General features: G+C 33.9%; 2 protein-coding genes across 2 annotated transcripts in view; one reads left to right on the top strand and one right to left on the bottom strand.

Moving 5' to 3' along the window:
- LOC136030542 (ubiquitin carboxyl-terminal hydrolase 5-like) overlaps positions 1 to 7,392 on the top strand; it is a 133,418-nt gene extending 126,026 nt beyond the window's left edge. Inside the window, exons 14-15 of the mRNA XM_065709592.1 lie at positions 2,839 to 3,039; positions 7,172 to 7,392. Of these exons, the coding sequence (XP_065565664.1) occupies positions 2,839 to 3,039; positions 7,172 to 7,344 (374 nt within the window). The 3' untranslated portion in view covers positions 7,345 to 7,392. The remainder of the gene's footprint in view (positions 1 to 2,838; positions 3,040 to 7,171) is intronic.
- Positions 7,393 to 10,591: 3,199 nt separating this feature from the next.
- The window catches only part of LOC136030541 (uncharacterized), a 168,132-nt gene continuing 164,013 nt past the window's right edge, over positions 10,592 to 14,710 (bottom strand). Inside the window, exon 26 of the mRNA XM_065709591.1 lies at positions 10,592 to 12,416. Within this exon, the coding sequence (XP_065565663.1) occupies positions 12,249 to 12,416 (168 nt within the window). The 3' untranslated portion in view covers positions 10,592 to 12,248. The remainder of the gene's footprint in view (positions 12,417 to 14,710) is intronic.

Here is a 14,710-nt window from a genome sequence, read left to right as displayed (position 1 = left end):
GTTTATTCCAACAGATTGTTCTATGTTATCGACATACGTATTAAATTATAATGCAATTTAAGTTTACAATTTAAATTGAAATAATGCAATTTAGTTTCTAATTACATAAAAATGTAATTTAATTTGTAATTAGGACATAAACACTTATTGATAATTTATCTGTAATTAGGACACCAACAAATTGTTCTATGCTATCGACATACATATTAAATTATAATGTAATTTAAGTTTGTAATTTAAATTGCAAACCTGCAATTTCAGTCCTGATTACATAAAAATGTAATTTAATTTGTAATTAGGACATAAACTCATCTTCAGTAAAAATTATTATAACTATTTCAGTTACTTGTGATGTCATTTAAATAAAAAAAAATCTTCAAAATCAAGGCCCTAACGAATTTTCCCAAAGACGTGACCTATTTAGACCGTTTTTTTTTCACATAGGAAAATGGAAATATGCTAATTTTCAGAGAGTATAAAAGCTTCGCTTTCAAGAAAACATTTGCTGATAAATAAACACACGTATATATAATTATTATTTTTTTAATAAGACAAGATTAGTATACAACTGATAAATTAGTATACAACTGACAATTTATTTATAAGATATAAATCATAATATGAATTTGCAGCAAAAGTCCTTAGGTTTTTCTTTTTGCTGCAATAATTTATTAGTGTTGTCATTTTTATTTATATTGTGGACAAAATAAAACCTACCTACCTACCTAGCAATAACATTGTTGAAGGTGATTGAGAAACCAGCATTGGCTTATCATTGTCAATGGATAATATATGTCAAGACAGGGCTCTAATTTCTGTTTTCTTTCTGTTCTCATGCCTTAATTCTTATCATGGATGAATTTTGTGATCAATCTTAATTGACATGGAAGTTACATATACCCATTAGCCTAATGCCTAGTAGTGGGTGGATTTCTAGGGATAGGGGGTAAACATAGGGAAGGGGAGGGGTGCAATTTTTTGCTTCGATTTTGTGAGAGAGAAATATGGCCAACACAAATAGCCAACGGAAATATCACCATAGGGAATGTGGAAATATCCTCTGTGAATGCATGTTTTGACGTAGGTTATGGCAACACTAAGTACGTCAGTATCAAGATAGATGGCAAGACCAAATACATCAGTATCAAGATAGATGGCAAAACCAAGTACATACATGTAACATTAAACGAACTAAAATTGTAATCCCTCACTCAAAATATTTCTTCTATATTTCAATGGAATATCTAATACATTTGCTTTATTAATATTTTTGATTTGTTAATTTATTCATTTCATTTTTACTCGACTTTTATTTTGAATAAAGATTTCATCTTATTTTGAAAAATTGTAGTTGAATTTTTAATATGTTCATTATATATATATATATATATATATATATATATATATATATATATATATATATATATATATATATATATATATATATATATATATATATATAATCCCCCAGATTTTGTAAAAAAAATCATTTCTAAACAAAAGTATAAATAGATGGGACAAAGGTTAATTCTTCTTCTGCTAGGAATTATAGGCTTTCCCGTCAAGACCATTTAGTCCTTTAAATGAGGGCTATTTTTAGCCCTCATGTAGAGGGCATCCCCTGTCTATATGAGGTGTCTTGAACTGTTATTTCTTCTTCTTCTTCTGTTACTTCTTTTTTTCTTCTTCTGACTAAATAGCGAAGCTTCTCTAATTTAAGGCTTATGTTCCCTGTGAAACCTGCAATTCTGCGCCAAGCTCTAGCACTTACAGCCCGAAAAGATAAGATACTTATATCATAAGATTGATCAAAGCTTTTCATTTACCAAGCCAGAATTATGATATTGCTCAAACTTTTTCTTAGGGAATGATCTAAATTTCCTTAAATATTGGGAAAGTTTTCATATTTTCGTATATTTCTTACGTTTTTTTCCAATCTACAAAAAGGGAAAGCCATGTTTTTAGTCGCAAATTAAATTTTAGAAGAAGTAATCTGGAGTATAGAAAAAGCCGAATTTTAGCCATCGAGTGACAGCAAAACTATATCTTACGTTGAAGAAACTAAAACCGTGGATCTGCAGAAATGTAACATCAAAAATTGTCTTTTTATGATCTTTTTGTGATTCAAAATGTCTTGTTCTTTAGGAAAGGCTGAGTACAGACGCTCAGGCTCTGGGGCTGCGACATCTTAGGTATTTAGTTCTCACAAAAAATTGGCGAAATGATTATTCCTTAAATAATTTTTCATTCTTTTTCAAAGATAAATGGGTTTTAATTTCAGAAAGTTGAATTTATTAGATATTCAGATTTTGGCTAAAATGAAAAAAAAAACATACTTAGAGTATACTAAAATGTGTTATGTATAGCATAATACAGTATATTTCAGTCTTAGGAACACACTAAAATATAAATAGGAATTTTTTTTTTTGGTTTTAAGAAACCCCCCCCCCCCTCCCATGCCCCAATACGGACAGTATATAGGTGCATGATCCCAGGTATTTTAACTTTCATGAGCTTCTAAAATAGCGACAATTTCGACTGATCTGCGTTGAAAGGAAATAAAGTAAATGATTAAACAGAAACTTTTTTTTGCCATTTTCTTAGACATTGAAAAACCTGGGAGGAAGTATGCTTGGTATCGGTATTATTCTTGAAACTTGTCTATAATTTTTCATTTCTTTTTTTGTTCATTGCTAAAATAAATGGCTTTGAATGGCTTGGTGATGAACTCCCTTATTATGACTACCTTTAAAATAAAAACGACCTCCACCTATGGGCGGATTATTGTCCATTTTTTGTGACTTTGTTTATTTCTATGACCTTTCATTTCCTTTTCAGTTTTTGTACCAAATGAGGAAGCCATTGCGATGATTGAAGCTATGGGGTTCAGCAGGGCACAGGCTTGTGTTGCTCTGAAATCGACTGACAATAACACGGAACGAGCTGCTGATTGGATATTTAGTCATCCAGAAGAAGTGAGCAATGCTGATTCAAGTGTGCCAGCACCAAATGAAGTTACTTATAGAGATGGCGCTGGTAGTAAGTTCTGTTTTGATATTTCCTATCAAGGCCGTCTCCGGGAGATGGGAGGAGGGGATTATCGGGTGGGAACCTCCCCCACCCGAATAAGATACTGGATATCGCCTTGCTTCCTATAAATGGGTTTATGCCAGGATAAGTTCCCTTCTTTTTGCACCACGTTGAACAAAGTTTTTAACATTTTTCTACATTTTACGAAATACACGAAATTTTCTACATTTTTATTTTTTCTTTTTACGCGACGTTGAACAAAGTTTTCAAAAGAAGAAACAAGAAAATACAGGTCAGAAAGAGGATAAAGTGGGAATCTTCAGCTCCCTCTCCTTCGGGTGTATATTTATCTTCTTTTTCTTAAGTAAAAGTTGTTGTTTTTCTCAATATTTTGAAACATTCCTTATACTGTGGGTGCTTTGGGCACTTTATTATTGACACTACATCGTATAGCTTTAAGAAATAAATTTTAGGCTGTCTCTGCCAGGACTATTCAATTTTTACGTGCTATTCTGCCATAAAATATCTATGGAACGGCACTGTAGTTAAATGGCTGATACACTATGCTCATTAAACAAAAAAAATACAACACAAAACAAATATTTGACAAAAATTGTTTTATTGTAAGGCGGACCCACCAGGAGATCATGAACTTTTGATGCTCTCTAATCGACTCTCAAATGACATTTAGAACTATCTAATTTCTAATGACATTAAAACCGAACGAGGTACTCCTTGGATACTTAATCATTCAGATGAAGTCAGTGCAGCGATCTTAAGTGCGCAAGATCTGAATAAAGTTGTTTATGGAGACGGCGCTGGTCGTGATTTCAATTTAAATACTCGCTATTGTTTTGAATAAGATTAAATGCGAGATACTAGCCAGAAGAAATGTAGTTTTCAATTTAATTAGATATTTAGATATCCTAATAAAATCGTACAGATATATCACATGCAGTGATATATTTTGCAAAGCACATGCAGTGATATATTTTGCAAAACACATGCAGTGGGATTTTGAAACTTTATTCCATAAACAGTGTTGCCATGTGATTTTAAATTGCCTCAAAGTAGAGATCATCTGCATGCCAAACGGCAGAACCTAAAAAATGACCAAAAACTGTGGAAACCTGCTTGAAACTGCAAAGAATTTACATACGGTCGGATCCATTTATTGCTAATTTTGTGGATAAACTAAACATCATCTACTATTTTGAACTTTTTTTTATGAATGTCGCTTGGAAATCCCACCTGTCACTCTGATAAAAAAAAAGAATTGATTAAATCCTGAAAGTGAAGGAAAATTTCTTTAAAAAATTAAAGCTTTTCATTCTTCTGAAGGGATGCTCTAAAGGAGAAGCTTAGCTCTTTCTCAACCGCAATCTATTCAAAACTTCACTTTGTACTCCCTCTCAAGAAGTTCCGGTTTCTTTGAAATTCTTCCCTGTGAATACACTCGGAAGTGATACTCCCGACATTAGAAAGTGTTTTTACAAATATGTGAAATACTTTCTTGGTCAGCCCCTTTGGACTAGCAACACCACTGTAATGACCAGTAATGAAGTTACTAGCCCCTTAGGTGCTATCCAAAGAAGTCCAAAGGGGCTATCAGCCCCTTTGGACTAGCAACACCACTGTAATGACCAGTAATGAAGTTACTAGCCCCTTAGGTGCTATCCAAAGAAGAAATGAGTCGCTTCGAAAGCGGTTACATTTTCATTCTACTTTCCGGAATATATTTCTATAGACTTGTCATTGGTTAGGTTTTAAATTTATTTTCATTTTATCTTGATTTTGTTTTTCCTACTCCGTCAGTTGTGTGCTTTTTACATTATAAGGGGCAATACAAATTTATTTATTATTGTAACGTCTTCTCACCTTATTCGGGGACGAGTTGTTTTTGGTTTGGCCCCAAATGAATGGCCAAAAATACATTTCATCGGGTGCGTGTAACGTACATTTGTGCTTTTCTAACGCCAGTTTAATGTGGAAATTTCCTTAAATATTAGGAAAGTATTTATATTTTCATATGTTTATGACGCATTTCCCAACCTAGAAAATGGGAAATCTATCTTTTTAATTGTAAATTCAATTAATGAAAAGTAATTTGGTGGATAGAAAAGCTGAGCTTTAGCCATCGACTGACAGCAAAACAACATCTTATGTTAAAAAAATTAAAGCATCAAAAATTTCCACAAAGAAAATAAACCTTAAAAAAAATTTTTGCGATTCAAAATGTCTAGTTCTTTAGGAAATCCAGCTTTAGTTCTAGTTCTTAGAACTGTTGAATACGTTTTGGTCCGCCATCTATGTCATCCGACAAAATGTATGCAGCGGGGCATGAGAGGGAAAATCGAACGATGTCAACCCTTTTGTGTTTTTGGCTATACTTGACAAACGGCCGACATACCTATATCAAAAACTGGTAGTACATTTGCGTGAATTAGGGTCTTTCCAGGACAAACATAATTGTTTATTCTGTTTTTATTATATTTTATCTATTCTGTTATTCTGTCTTTATTCTATTTTGTCTATTCTGTTCTTAATTGTGTTTTGTATTGAAAGAGTTTTGCATACACCAACTTTCTTGCAATGTTCTTAGTAAAAATAACTCTTTTTTCTTCATCGTTATAATCCGATTTCGTTATATTCATCGTTATAATCCGATGATAATCGTTATAATCCGATGATTATATTATCTGCAGGTAAGAGTGATTTGATTAATTTTGGAGAGTGCACATCATTTTGAGGAAGGCAAAGATTTGAAAAAAAAGCTAAAATTTTCCAAATCTTACAGAAACTTTAAGATATTATAAGAAAAATCGCAAAAAATTGAGATTTTTGAGGAGAGCACGAGTCCAAAAGTCCTCACTGTTTGTGAGTATTTGATTCTCTGTATTCTTATATTACAATGTTATAGAACGAATGACATCCTGTATATAATAAATTAATAGATTCAAAATCCTTAGATTAAATTCTAACAGATGACAGTAAATTTTGTTAAATGAAAATGACCAATCGATGTTCGTATTTCAATTCGGATGACAAGTCTTTCTGAAAACGAAATTCGCTTAAGTCTTCCTAGGGAATCGTGGAAAATAGACTCTGATGAAAATCAGTTCAAAAAACGCCAATTGCCGGCCGGAAGAGTTAATTAGCAACCCTGATTAAAAAAGAAGCAAATATTAGCCTGTGGGAGGATCAGACCATAGTTGATCATTCAAAATAAGATGGATAGTTATATCTTTACGCTATTGTCCTGACAATTTTCGGTTAATTCAAGTTTTTTGGCTGCGCTGCAATTGGCTTTAGCCCAATTCCATGTTCACTTAAAAAAAAGGCCTTCAGTACAATTTGAATGATAGCTTGAAGTAGATTCAAGCTCAGAAAAGGTTGATTTTCATTGTATTTAACAGAAACGAATTAAATATTCGCTCGTGTGAAAACGCTTTTTCATCAGCTGACGTGAAATCCAGATATTGAGAAAGAATTCAACTCCTGTTGGAACCGAAACTTTGAAGCGATTTTTAAGTGAAAACTTAGACTCAAAAAATTACCTTGACGAAAAAAAAATCAGTAGAATTCGTATAAACGCTTGTTCGAAACATGTAAAGCTTGATTTTTATTGCTTTGAACCGAAAAAATCATATATTCATCACTTACTTCTATAAATATATTTTACAGAAGTAAGTCAATTCAATATATTTCATCACTTACTTCTATAAAAGCTTTTCCGCATGGTCACTAATGGTCCGCATAGCGCAGGTACAGATGTCCTGCTCCTTTACATTCGGCCGGGAGTGTCATGCTAGCTGGGCGTGAATCATGCTACACTTACCGTGTTTTTTCCCAGATTTCTCCAGGTACCCATCTGGAGCTGGAACGACTCTGAATGAGCTTACAGAGCCACGCCACTGACCCCTGTTCCAAACCGAATAGCCGGTGGCACCAGGACTCAAATCCCTGCCATTATGGAGCCAGGATTTCAAGCATAGCGTACAAACCACTCTGATAGTTTAAGCCGGCTTTCATCAGCTAATGTAATATACATTAAAGAAAAAATCTACTCCTCTTGGAACCGAAGCTTGAAATGTATTTGATTATTTCTTATCTTTTAGTCATTTTCCCATTTTCATTATAGAGTACGAATTGTTTGCCTTTATCAGTCACATGGGAACGTCTACAAGCTGTGGCCATTATGTTTGTCATGTCAAGAAAGACGGCAGATGGGTGATTTTCAACGATAACAAGGTGGCGCTCTCTGAACATCCTCCCATTGAATTGGGATATCTATATTTTTTCAAGCGTATTTAAATCTAACATGAGAAACTTGTCAATAATAAAATCATTCATTTTTCTGTTCCTCTTGAGTCTTTTCATTATATTATATGGAGCAAAGAAAATCAGAACTTAAGAGTGAAAAATGTTGCTAGTTTTGAAAAGAAAATCACTAATGCCATCTAGATGGGATTATGATTTTGAATAACCCAAAGTATTTCTTGAATAAAAAAAAAATGCTGATTAATCATTACAGAGAAATCTTAGCTCTAATTCTGCAATATTGTACATCAATAATTTCAGTTATACAGTTTCTTTCCATGAGTTTTAAAATTATGCAATTTTCTTTGAAATATCTTCATTTTTCGTGACAATGCCAGACGCTACACTGTAAGTGGGTCCAGTATTTTTAATTCCTATCTTCTCGTGTTAAACTTCCAAAGATCCGAACCCTGATAAGTTTCTCAAGTTTGTTTGCTCTGGTGAAAGGGATAGGGGATAGGTGAAATCTAATCTGAACCGGTGTTGAAAATGCCGTTTTTGGTTGTTTTATGTTCTCTTTTAATTTTATGATCGGATTTTTATGGGCCATAGTTCAGGCCAAAAAACCAGTAAATATTCTATATTTTATTCCTGTCCACGAATTTCGTGGCTCCAACAAAAGCGATAGAGTGGGAATATTTTGTACCGAATTTAATTTACAACTATTTTTTTCTACTGAAATGGTAGACTCAAAGTCACCTAGTCTACTTTTTGCGGATTTGATTTTATCCTAAGGTAATTCTTGAATATAAAAAATACTGGTAATCACAGCTTAAAGAGAATTTTCAGCTGCAATTCTGTAATATTGCTGATTAATTATTTCAACTATCCGATTTTCTTCAAAGTTCCTACATTTTCCACGAAGTTGCCAGAAGCTATAGTGTAAGTGGCACTAATATTTTTTAATTCCTGTCTTCCCATGTTAAACTGCAGAAAATCCGACTCCTCGTAAACTTCTGTTTCCTTTTAAGGGAAATGAAAAGAAAGCATAAAAAAGGAAAGGGGAAATTCAATCAGAACTGGTTTTGAACGTTTTTGGCTGTTTTATTTTTTTCTTTTATTTTCATGATCTGATTTTCAATGGCCATAATTCAGGCCAAAAGTCTCAAAAATATTCTACATTTAAATTTTGTTTCTTGTCCACGAATGTTCTGTTCGAGGCTCCAACGAAAAGGGACAGAGTGTGAATATTTTGCCCCGGATTTAATTGAATGTTTTCTATAAAAACGCCAAAAAGGAATATTCCAATGAAAATAGCTCAAAAAAGATTCCAAAATCTAGGGGGATAAAGGAACCTTCATAAGTTGCCATTCTCTTTGGAATAGAATGTATACATAATTGTTTTCTTCTAAAGGAAAGTGGAAAGTAAATGCTCTAGTTAGTCCTCGTCCTAATTGGTGTAATAAGGGCCCTAATGATGCATACATTAGGAAGTTTATATACAAATCACAGCCTATATAGACACCAGCTGCGTAAATATTTTTCAAAAGCAACGCGTAGCTATCGCCGCGACATCGACGATAGAACCAAGATCTTTCCCCGCTGATTGGCGGAATAGAGCTACTCCCAGAAAGCAGCCAAGATCTTTCTGCACTGATTGGCTGTGGGAGCGCCGGAGGTGAATGCCTAGTCTAAATGATGCGTGTTGAAATCCTTCTATGGGCAAGATACGACTCCGCGCAACTGGTGTCTATGTAGGCTGTGATACAAATTGTGGAGAGCAAATTTCGTCTTGTCACAATTCATGTATAAGCTGATCCCACATTTACGAATTTCCTATTTTTATGAATGTTCTTATTAGTAGAGATAAGGAGATCTTAGGAAGCCACGCCCCACTCTTCTTCAGTGGCACCAACTGGAAGGGGGGGCTGATTATCAGATTTTAGGCTTGATTCCTAGAGTCCCCCCCCCCCCGATTCCGAAAAATATCCGTTTTTGGTAACTTCATTGAAAAATTACCTCCATACCCTAGATTTTAAAGATACAATTTCCCCCTCCCCCAAAAAGTTCTGAATAGGTCCCACTGCTCTCCTTTCGGACTAATCCGCTAGCAAGGTATTACTTCAATGCTATGATGAATAAGTAAAGCGCTTATAATGGATTATAATGAATTTGATACAGTGTCTACACATACTTATCAGATTTAAGGAAAAATAGAATGAGGTATGCATTTTATTCTCTTATAAATTCCAGTTGTTTTTTCTGCAACCTATTGTTAGGGGTTCCCTAAGCCTAACAGTTTTGATTACCCTTTGCGCGCACTGTGATGTGTCTCAGTTCTGAAGCAAATTTTCTTTACTGTATGATATTTATGCTGTGGTAGTAAGTGGCCACTTTTTAGTAAAAAAAAAAAAAAAGTATAGCCGAACGTATTTCCGTATAAACACACTATTCTTATTTACATTATTTATTATCATTATTATTTATATTATTATATGCTCACACAGCTCATACTTCAAGTTTTCTTATGCTTATAAATATTCCTAAAAAAAATATAACTATTTGGTAAATTCATTCAAAAATGACCCAATTTCGAATCACTGGTTCCATAAAAGTTTTTTTTTTTTTTAAGAAAGATTTAGCGATCAGGATATTTAAGATCCAAGAGCTATATGCAATAGAGTTAAAGGATAAATCGCAGAAAAATAGTTTACAAAAAATTAAAAGCAAAAAAGTAATGGTCAGCTTGATTTTTGTACTCCTGGCTCTAATTAGCCTAAATACTGTTTTTTTTTCCGTTATTTTATCATGGTCATTCGATTTATCTTTAAATCTACTACACATGCCATTCAGATTTCATTTATTATACCATTATTTTGCGAACTGTACCATTTTTCTTAACCGGTTTTACAAGCCAAAAAAAACAATTTTGCCGATGTTTCGAAACTTTCCAATATGATGTTTAGGGAAAGATATTCAAAAACAACAGCAAAGCGGGAGATAGAGGGCTTCTGACTAATTGGGGATTACTTATATCCCTTTCCTTGCGTGAAGGAATGTTTATAACTAACTAAATTATGAACAATATTTTCACTAAATTAAAACATAGAAACGTCAATGAATAAAATAATTACCATATTGAGTCAAATTATAACACAAAGCATATAATCATAAGAAATTAAACACTGCAAATCACTGGGCATAAGTGAATGATACTGGCGTATTTAATTAAATCACTGGTTTACTAAACTAAGCCTTTTAAAAAAGACTAATTCGTAAGGCCTGCTGAAAGTATTTGAGCTTTGCTTTTTTTTTTTTTTTTTTTTTTTTTTTTTTTTTTTTTTTTTTTTTTTTTTTTTTTTTTTTTTTTATATATACAGTTCCGCAAATCCGGTCTTAAAAGGAAGGAGTCGAGGTTTAACCCCTCTTCCAAAAAAATGTACAAAAGCATACGCTCTTTTTTCTTACGTAATGGCAAAAATAAGAACATAGAGAACCCCCTCCCCCTGGTCGAATTTTTTATTTTCTAGTTCACCTATTAAAAAAAACCAATAAAGTAAATGAATTTCTCATAAAGTTGCGACAATCTTATGAAGGCCCGGAATATTTAATTGTGGAGCTTAGGGGATCTTAAATCAGAAAAGTAATTCAACTTATCGGGTAGCAAACCCTTCAGCATTAAAGTTGTAGAATAGTTTCTAGGGTAGTTTCTCATTTAGGCCTTATATATAATCTTGCCAAGTACGCTGGGTTTCCGCCAACGAGGCAGTCAAATCATACTTGGCTAGTAAAACTTAATAAAATTGGCCGAAATGCGTGAAAATTCCGTAAGAATTGCCTCAATTTAAACAAAAATTAGCCAAAGCAGCCTAATTTGACTATTTGGGCGAATGAATTTTACCATTTAGCTTGTAAAAGTCCTGGAAAAGGCCGACGTGCATGCTTATACATTACTGCAGTCAAACCCACATCACCAAACTTATACAGGCTTGGTTAATTTGTACATTGCATACTATATCTAAGTACTTATACACAGTTCTGTGTATCAACCGGATAGACCGGGGACCGGTCTATTCACCGGTCCCCTTCAACCGGGATAGAAAACTATATTTGGCTAACGAAACTTATGAAATGTAGCCAAATTGGGTGAAACCAGGTAAGAACTTACTCAATTCAAACGAGAATTGTAAAATAAGTCATATTAGCCATATTTGGCTAATTTTTATTGTATAGACTGGGAAAAATCAGTACAAGTCTGACATACATGCCTATATAATGTCTGCCATCAGGATCTTGCTTACTTGCGCTTACTTGATTTATAATTAAGTGTTATATTTAAGCACTTTTCCATATTGCTACTACGCCAGGCTAGTTTTCTCCAACGCTGATTGAAGAATACTACATTTGGCTGGTGTATAAAAAACTAGGCTTATTGGGTCAAAATCAGGTTAGAATTTCCACAATTAAAACGAAAATGATAAACTTAGCCGAATTTGGCTAATTTCGCTACTCGGGTTTGGGAAGTTCAAGAAAATCTGGCATTACATCCATACTTACTCGCTGTCTGAAGTCAAACCAGCATTGCCAAACATAGATGCTGTCGTCTGATTTATATTTAAATTAAAACACTTTGAAAACATTGCTAAGAGCAAAGCTTAGGCTTGTTTCTTCCTCCCGGAATAAAGAAACTGCACTTGGCTATATGAAATTTTATATAGGCTTATAAAAATTAACCAAATTGGGCGGAAAAACAGGTAAAAAGTAGCTCAAATTAAACTAAAATTTTTAATTTAGCCTTATTAACCCAATTCGGCCAAGTTTCACTATTTGGGCTGACAAAGTTCAAACGCCCTGGCATCAATATGCATTCTCTGCAGTCAAACCCGCATTAATAAATTTATATGGGATTTGTTAGTTTACAGTTTTATACTTTATATCACTGGGATAAATATCACTATTTAGCTAAATCCAAGTTGATTGGAGTCAGAAGACACTGGTACTTGTGGAAAGGCTCGGAAGGCAAAAGCACATTGTACTTTACACACGTGGTCTTTCAAAATTGATTCTGGACTGAAAGCTTGGGCCAGTTGAAAGCAGTTGGCTATCCTTAACGACTGACATATTGGCTGAAAAAAAAAGAGAAAAAATTTTAGCAGGGTACTAATGATTAATACCTAAAGTGTTAATTTTCGTTGTTATGATAATAACTGAACAATGATTGAAGTCAAGGGTTTTAGTTTTCACTGTTTTAGTGTTCAATTATTATCCTTATTATGTTAATGTTTGATTGTTAATTCGTTTATTTCTCCCTCCTCCATATCATGTTATGGCATTGAAAACAGATGTGTTTATGTTAAGTTTTTCGTTATTGTATTTTTTTATTAGGTTTTAGTTGTTAATTGACACTAAATAAAAAAAAAAAAAAAAAACATGACTGACCAAATGGTTGAAATCAAGGGTTTTAGTTTTCATTATTTTCCACGAAGTTGCCAGAAGCTGGCAACTGGCAACTGATTAGCAATTCAATGAGCCCCTCCAAAGTTTATACGGTCATCCTTTCAATATAAACCTTATATTGCCCCCAGGGTATAACTTATAACCCTTACCCTGAGGGCTGTGGGGGGTTTTCATCCTCAAAGACATAATTTCTGGACCTTTCAATTACGTTGAACAAAATGGCTATCTAAAAATTTTGTAAATGTTTGGGAAAATGGTGGGCGTGGGAGGGGGGTTAGTTGCCCTCCAATCACTTTTGACTATTAAAACAGAAATTAAAATAACTAGGCGAGTCAAACATAAAACAAGGAAAAATTAACATGAGTAGGGCTTATAACCCCTATGCCTTCTCAAGACCATAACTCAATTTGCGCTTATATTGACCAACTAATGGCTGAAATGAGGGGTGTTAGTTTTCATTGTTGAGGAGTTTGATTACTATCATTATGAGCATCAACGTAGAAAAAGATCCTCCATGAGGCAAACTCATTTGTGGACATTCTAAAGTGAAATGAACTAGTACAAATCCAAAAAAGGGTATAATTAAGCCAACAGGTAGAAACTCAAGGAATGTAACAATGAATATTACATAATGATCATCACAAATATAACCAAATTGTTTATGCTTGAAACTATTGGAGAGGGTAAATGAAAATATGGGGAAAAAATGAGGCCTGGGAAGAGGGGGGGGGGGAATAATTGCCCTATTGAAGAATAGAGTAAGTTATGTATCTTTACAATTGAAATCGAGTTTTTTTTAAGCACTCAGGAAGAAGAATGAACACAAAGGGGTCTGATCCGACCCCAAAATACTATGTTTAAAAATTGATCAATTATGGAATGATTTATAAATTTATAATGAAAGGAGAGGATTGAAATCCTTTGCCCGTGAGGACAGGGGTTCGAGTTCTGATGTCGTTGATTATTTGGTTTAGAACGGGGTCATTGGCTTTGTAAGACCAATAACTCGGGAAGATCTGCCAGAGTCGACCCAGCTATAAATGAGTACCTGGAGAAATCTGGGGAAGGTAAACAGTAAAGGGTGTGCGAAAGCACTGGATGGCTGGCCCTCAGCCCACCATTTCACTTCTTGGCTGAAGGGACATGAAAAGGAGATTAGGACACCCGGTAGGGACTCTAAAGTCCAGTGCCGAATTTATCATCTTTTTTACCAGAGTAGTCTGAGTATTGATTTGGCATCATGCCAGGGAAAGCTAGCGTATAGAATCAATCAAATTTATGTCATTTCACGCTATTGAAGCTTCATACCTCAAGAAGAAATGTAAGTAAGAGTTTCAACGAAAATTTATTGAAGTTTTCTTAAGGACAACTTAAAATTGGCTTTAAAATTCCGAGCATTAAATCATAGCGTCTGAAGATGTTTATAGATAAGTTCAAAATAATTTTATAAAAATAAAATTTAGGAAAAAAGTTAACAGGAACTCACAATCGGTTTTAGGAAAATCGTACAATAAAGTTCATTCATGGTAACTTAGAGTACCAAGGACATACAAATAAAAACACTTTCTGCCCTCTACTTGAAAACGGGATTTTCCAAGATTGTGTGCTTGTTTCAAAATTATGAGGCTTTTAAGACAGTACCACATTTTTATCAGTGTTACCGCGTTGAACAGTGAAGATAAATAATCACAACTATTTAGCCTAAACTGAATTTACTGACTCCCAAAGACAACCGCACCTTCAAAAAAAAGCTGCACCTCTTATGCCGTTCAGTGCCCCATTTTTTTGCTTCTTTTCGCTGGTTCTTTACCCATATTTCCTTTTTTATTTTTTTTCCTGCTACTGCCAACACCGATAACTGCATGTGGAGGTTTTCATCATTAAAAATCAAATTCCCAATTTTTCTCAGTAGTTTTAGAGATGCATTTAAACAACTCAATCAGCTCAAACAATCAGAATTCAT

The sequence above is a fragment of the Artemia franciscana genome, chromosome 8 (genome assembly GCF_032884065.1).
Source record: "Artemia franciscana chromosome 8, ASM3288406v1, whole genome shotgun sequence".
Lineage (NCBI taxonomy): Eukaryota > Metazoa > Arthropoda > Branchiopoda > Anostraca > Artemiidae > Artemia > Artemia franciscana.
This window is presented reverse-complemented; position numbering and strand designations above follow the sequence as displayed.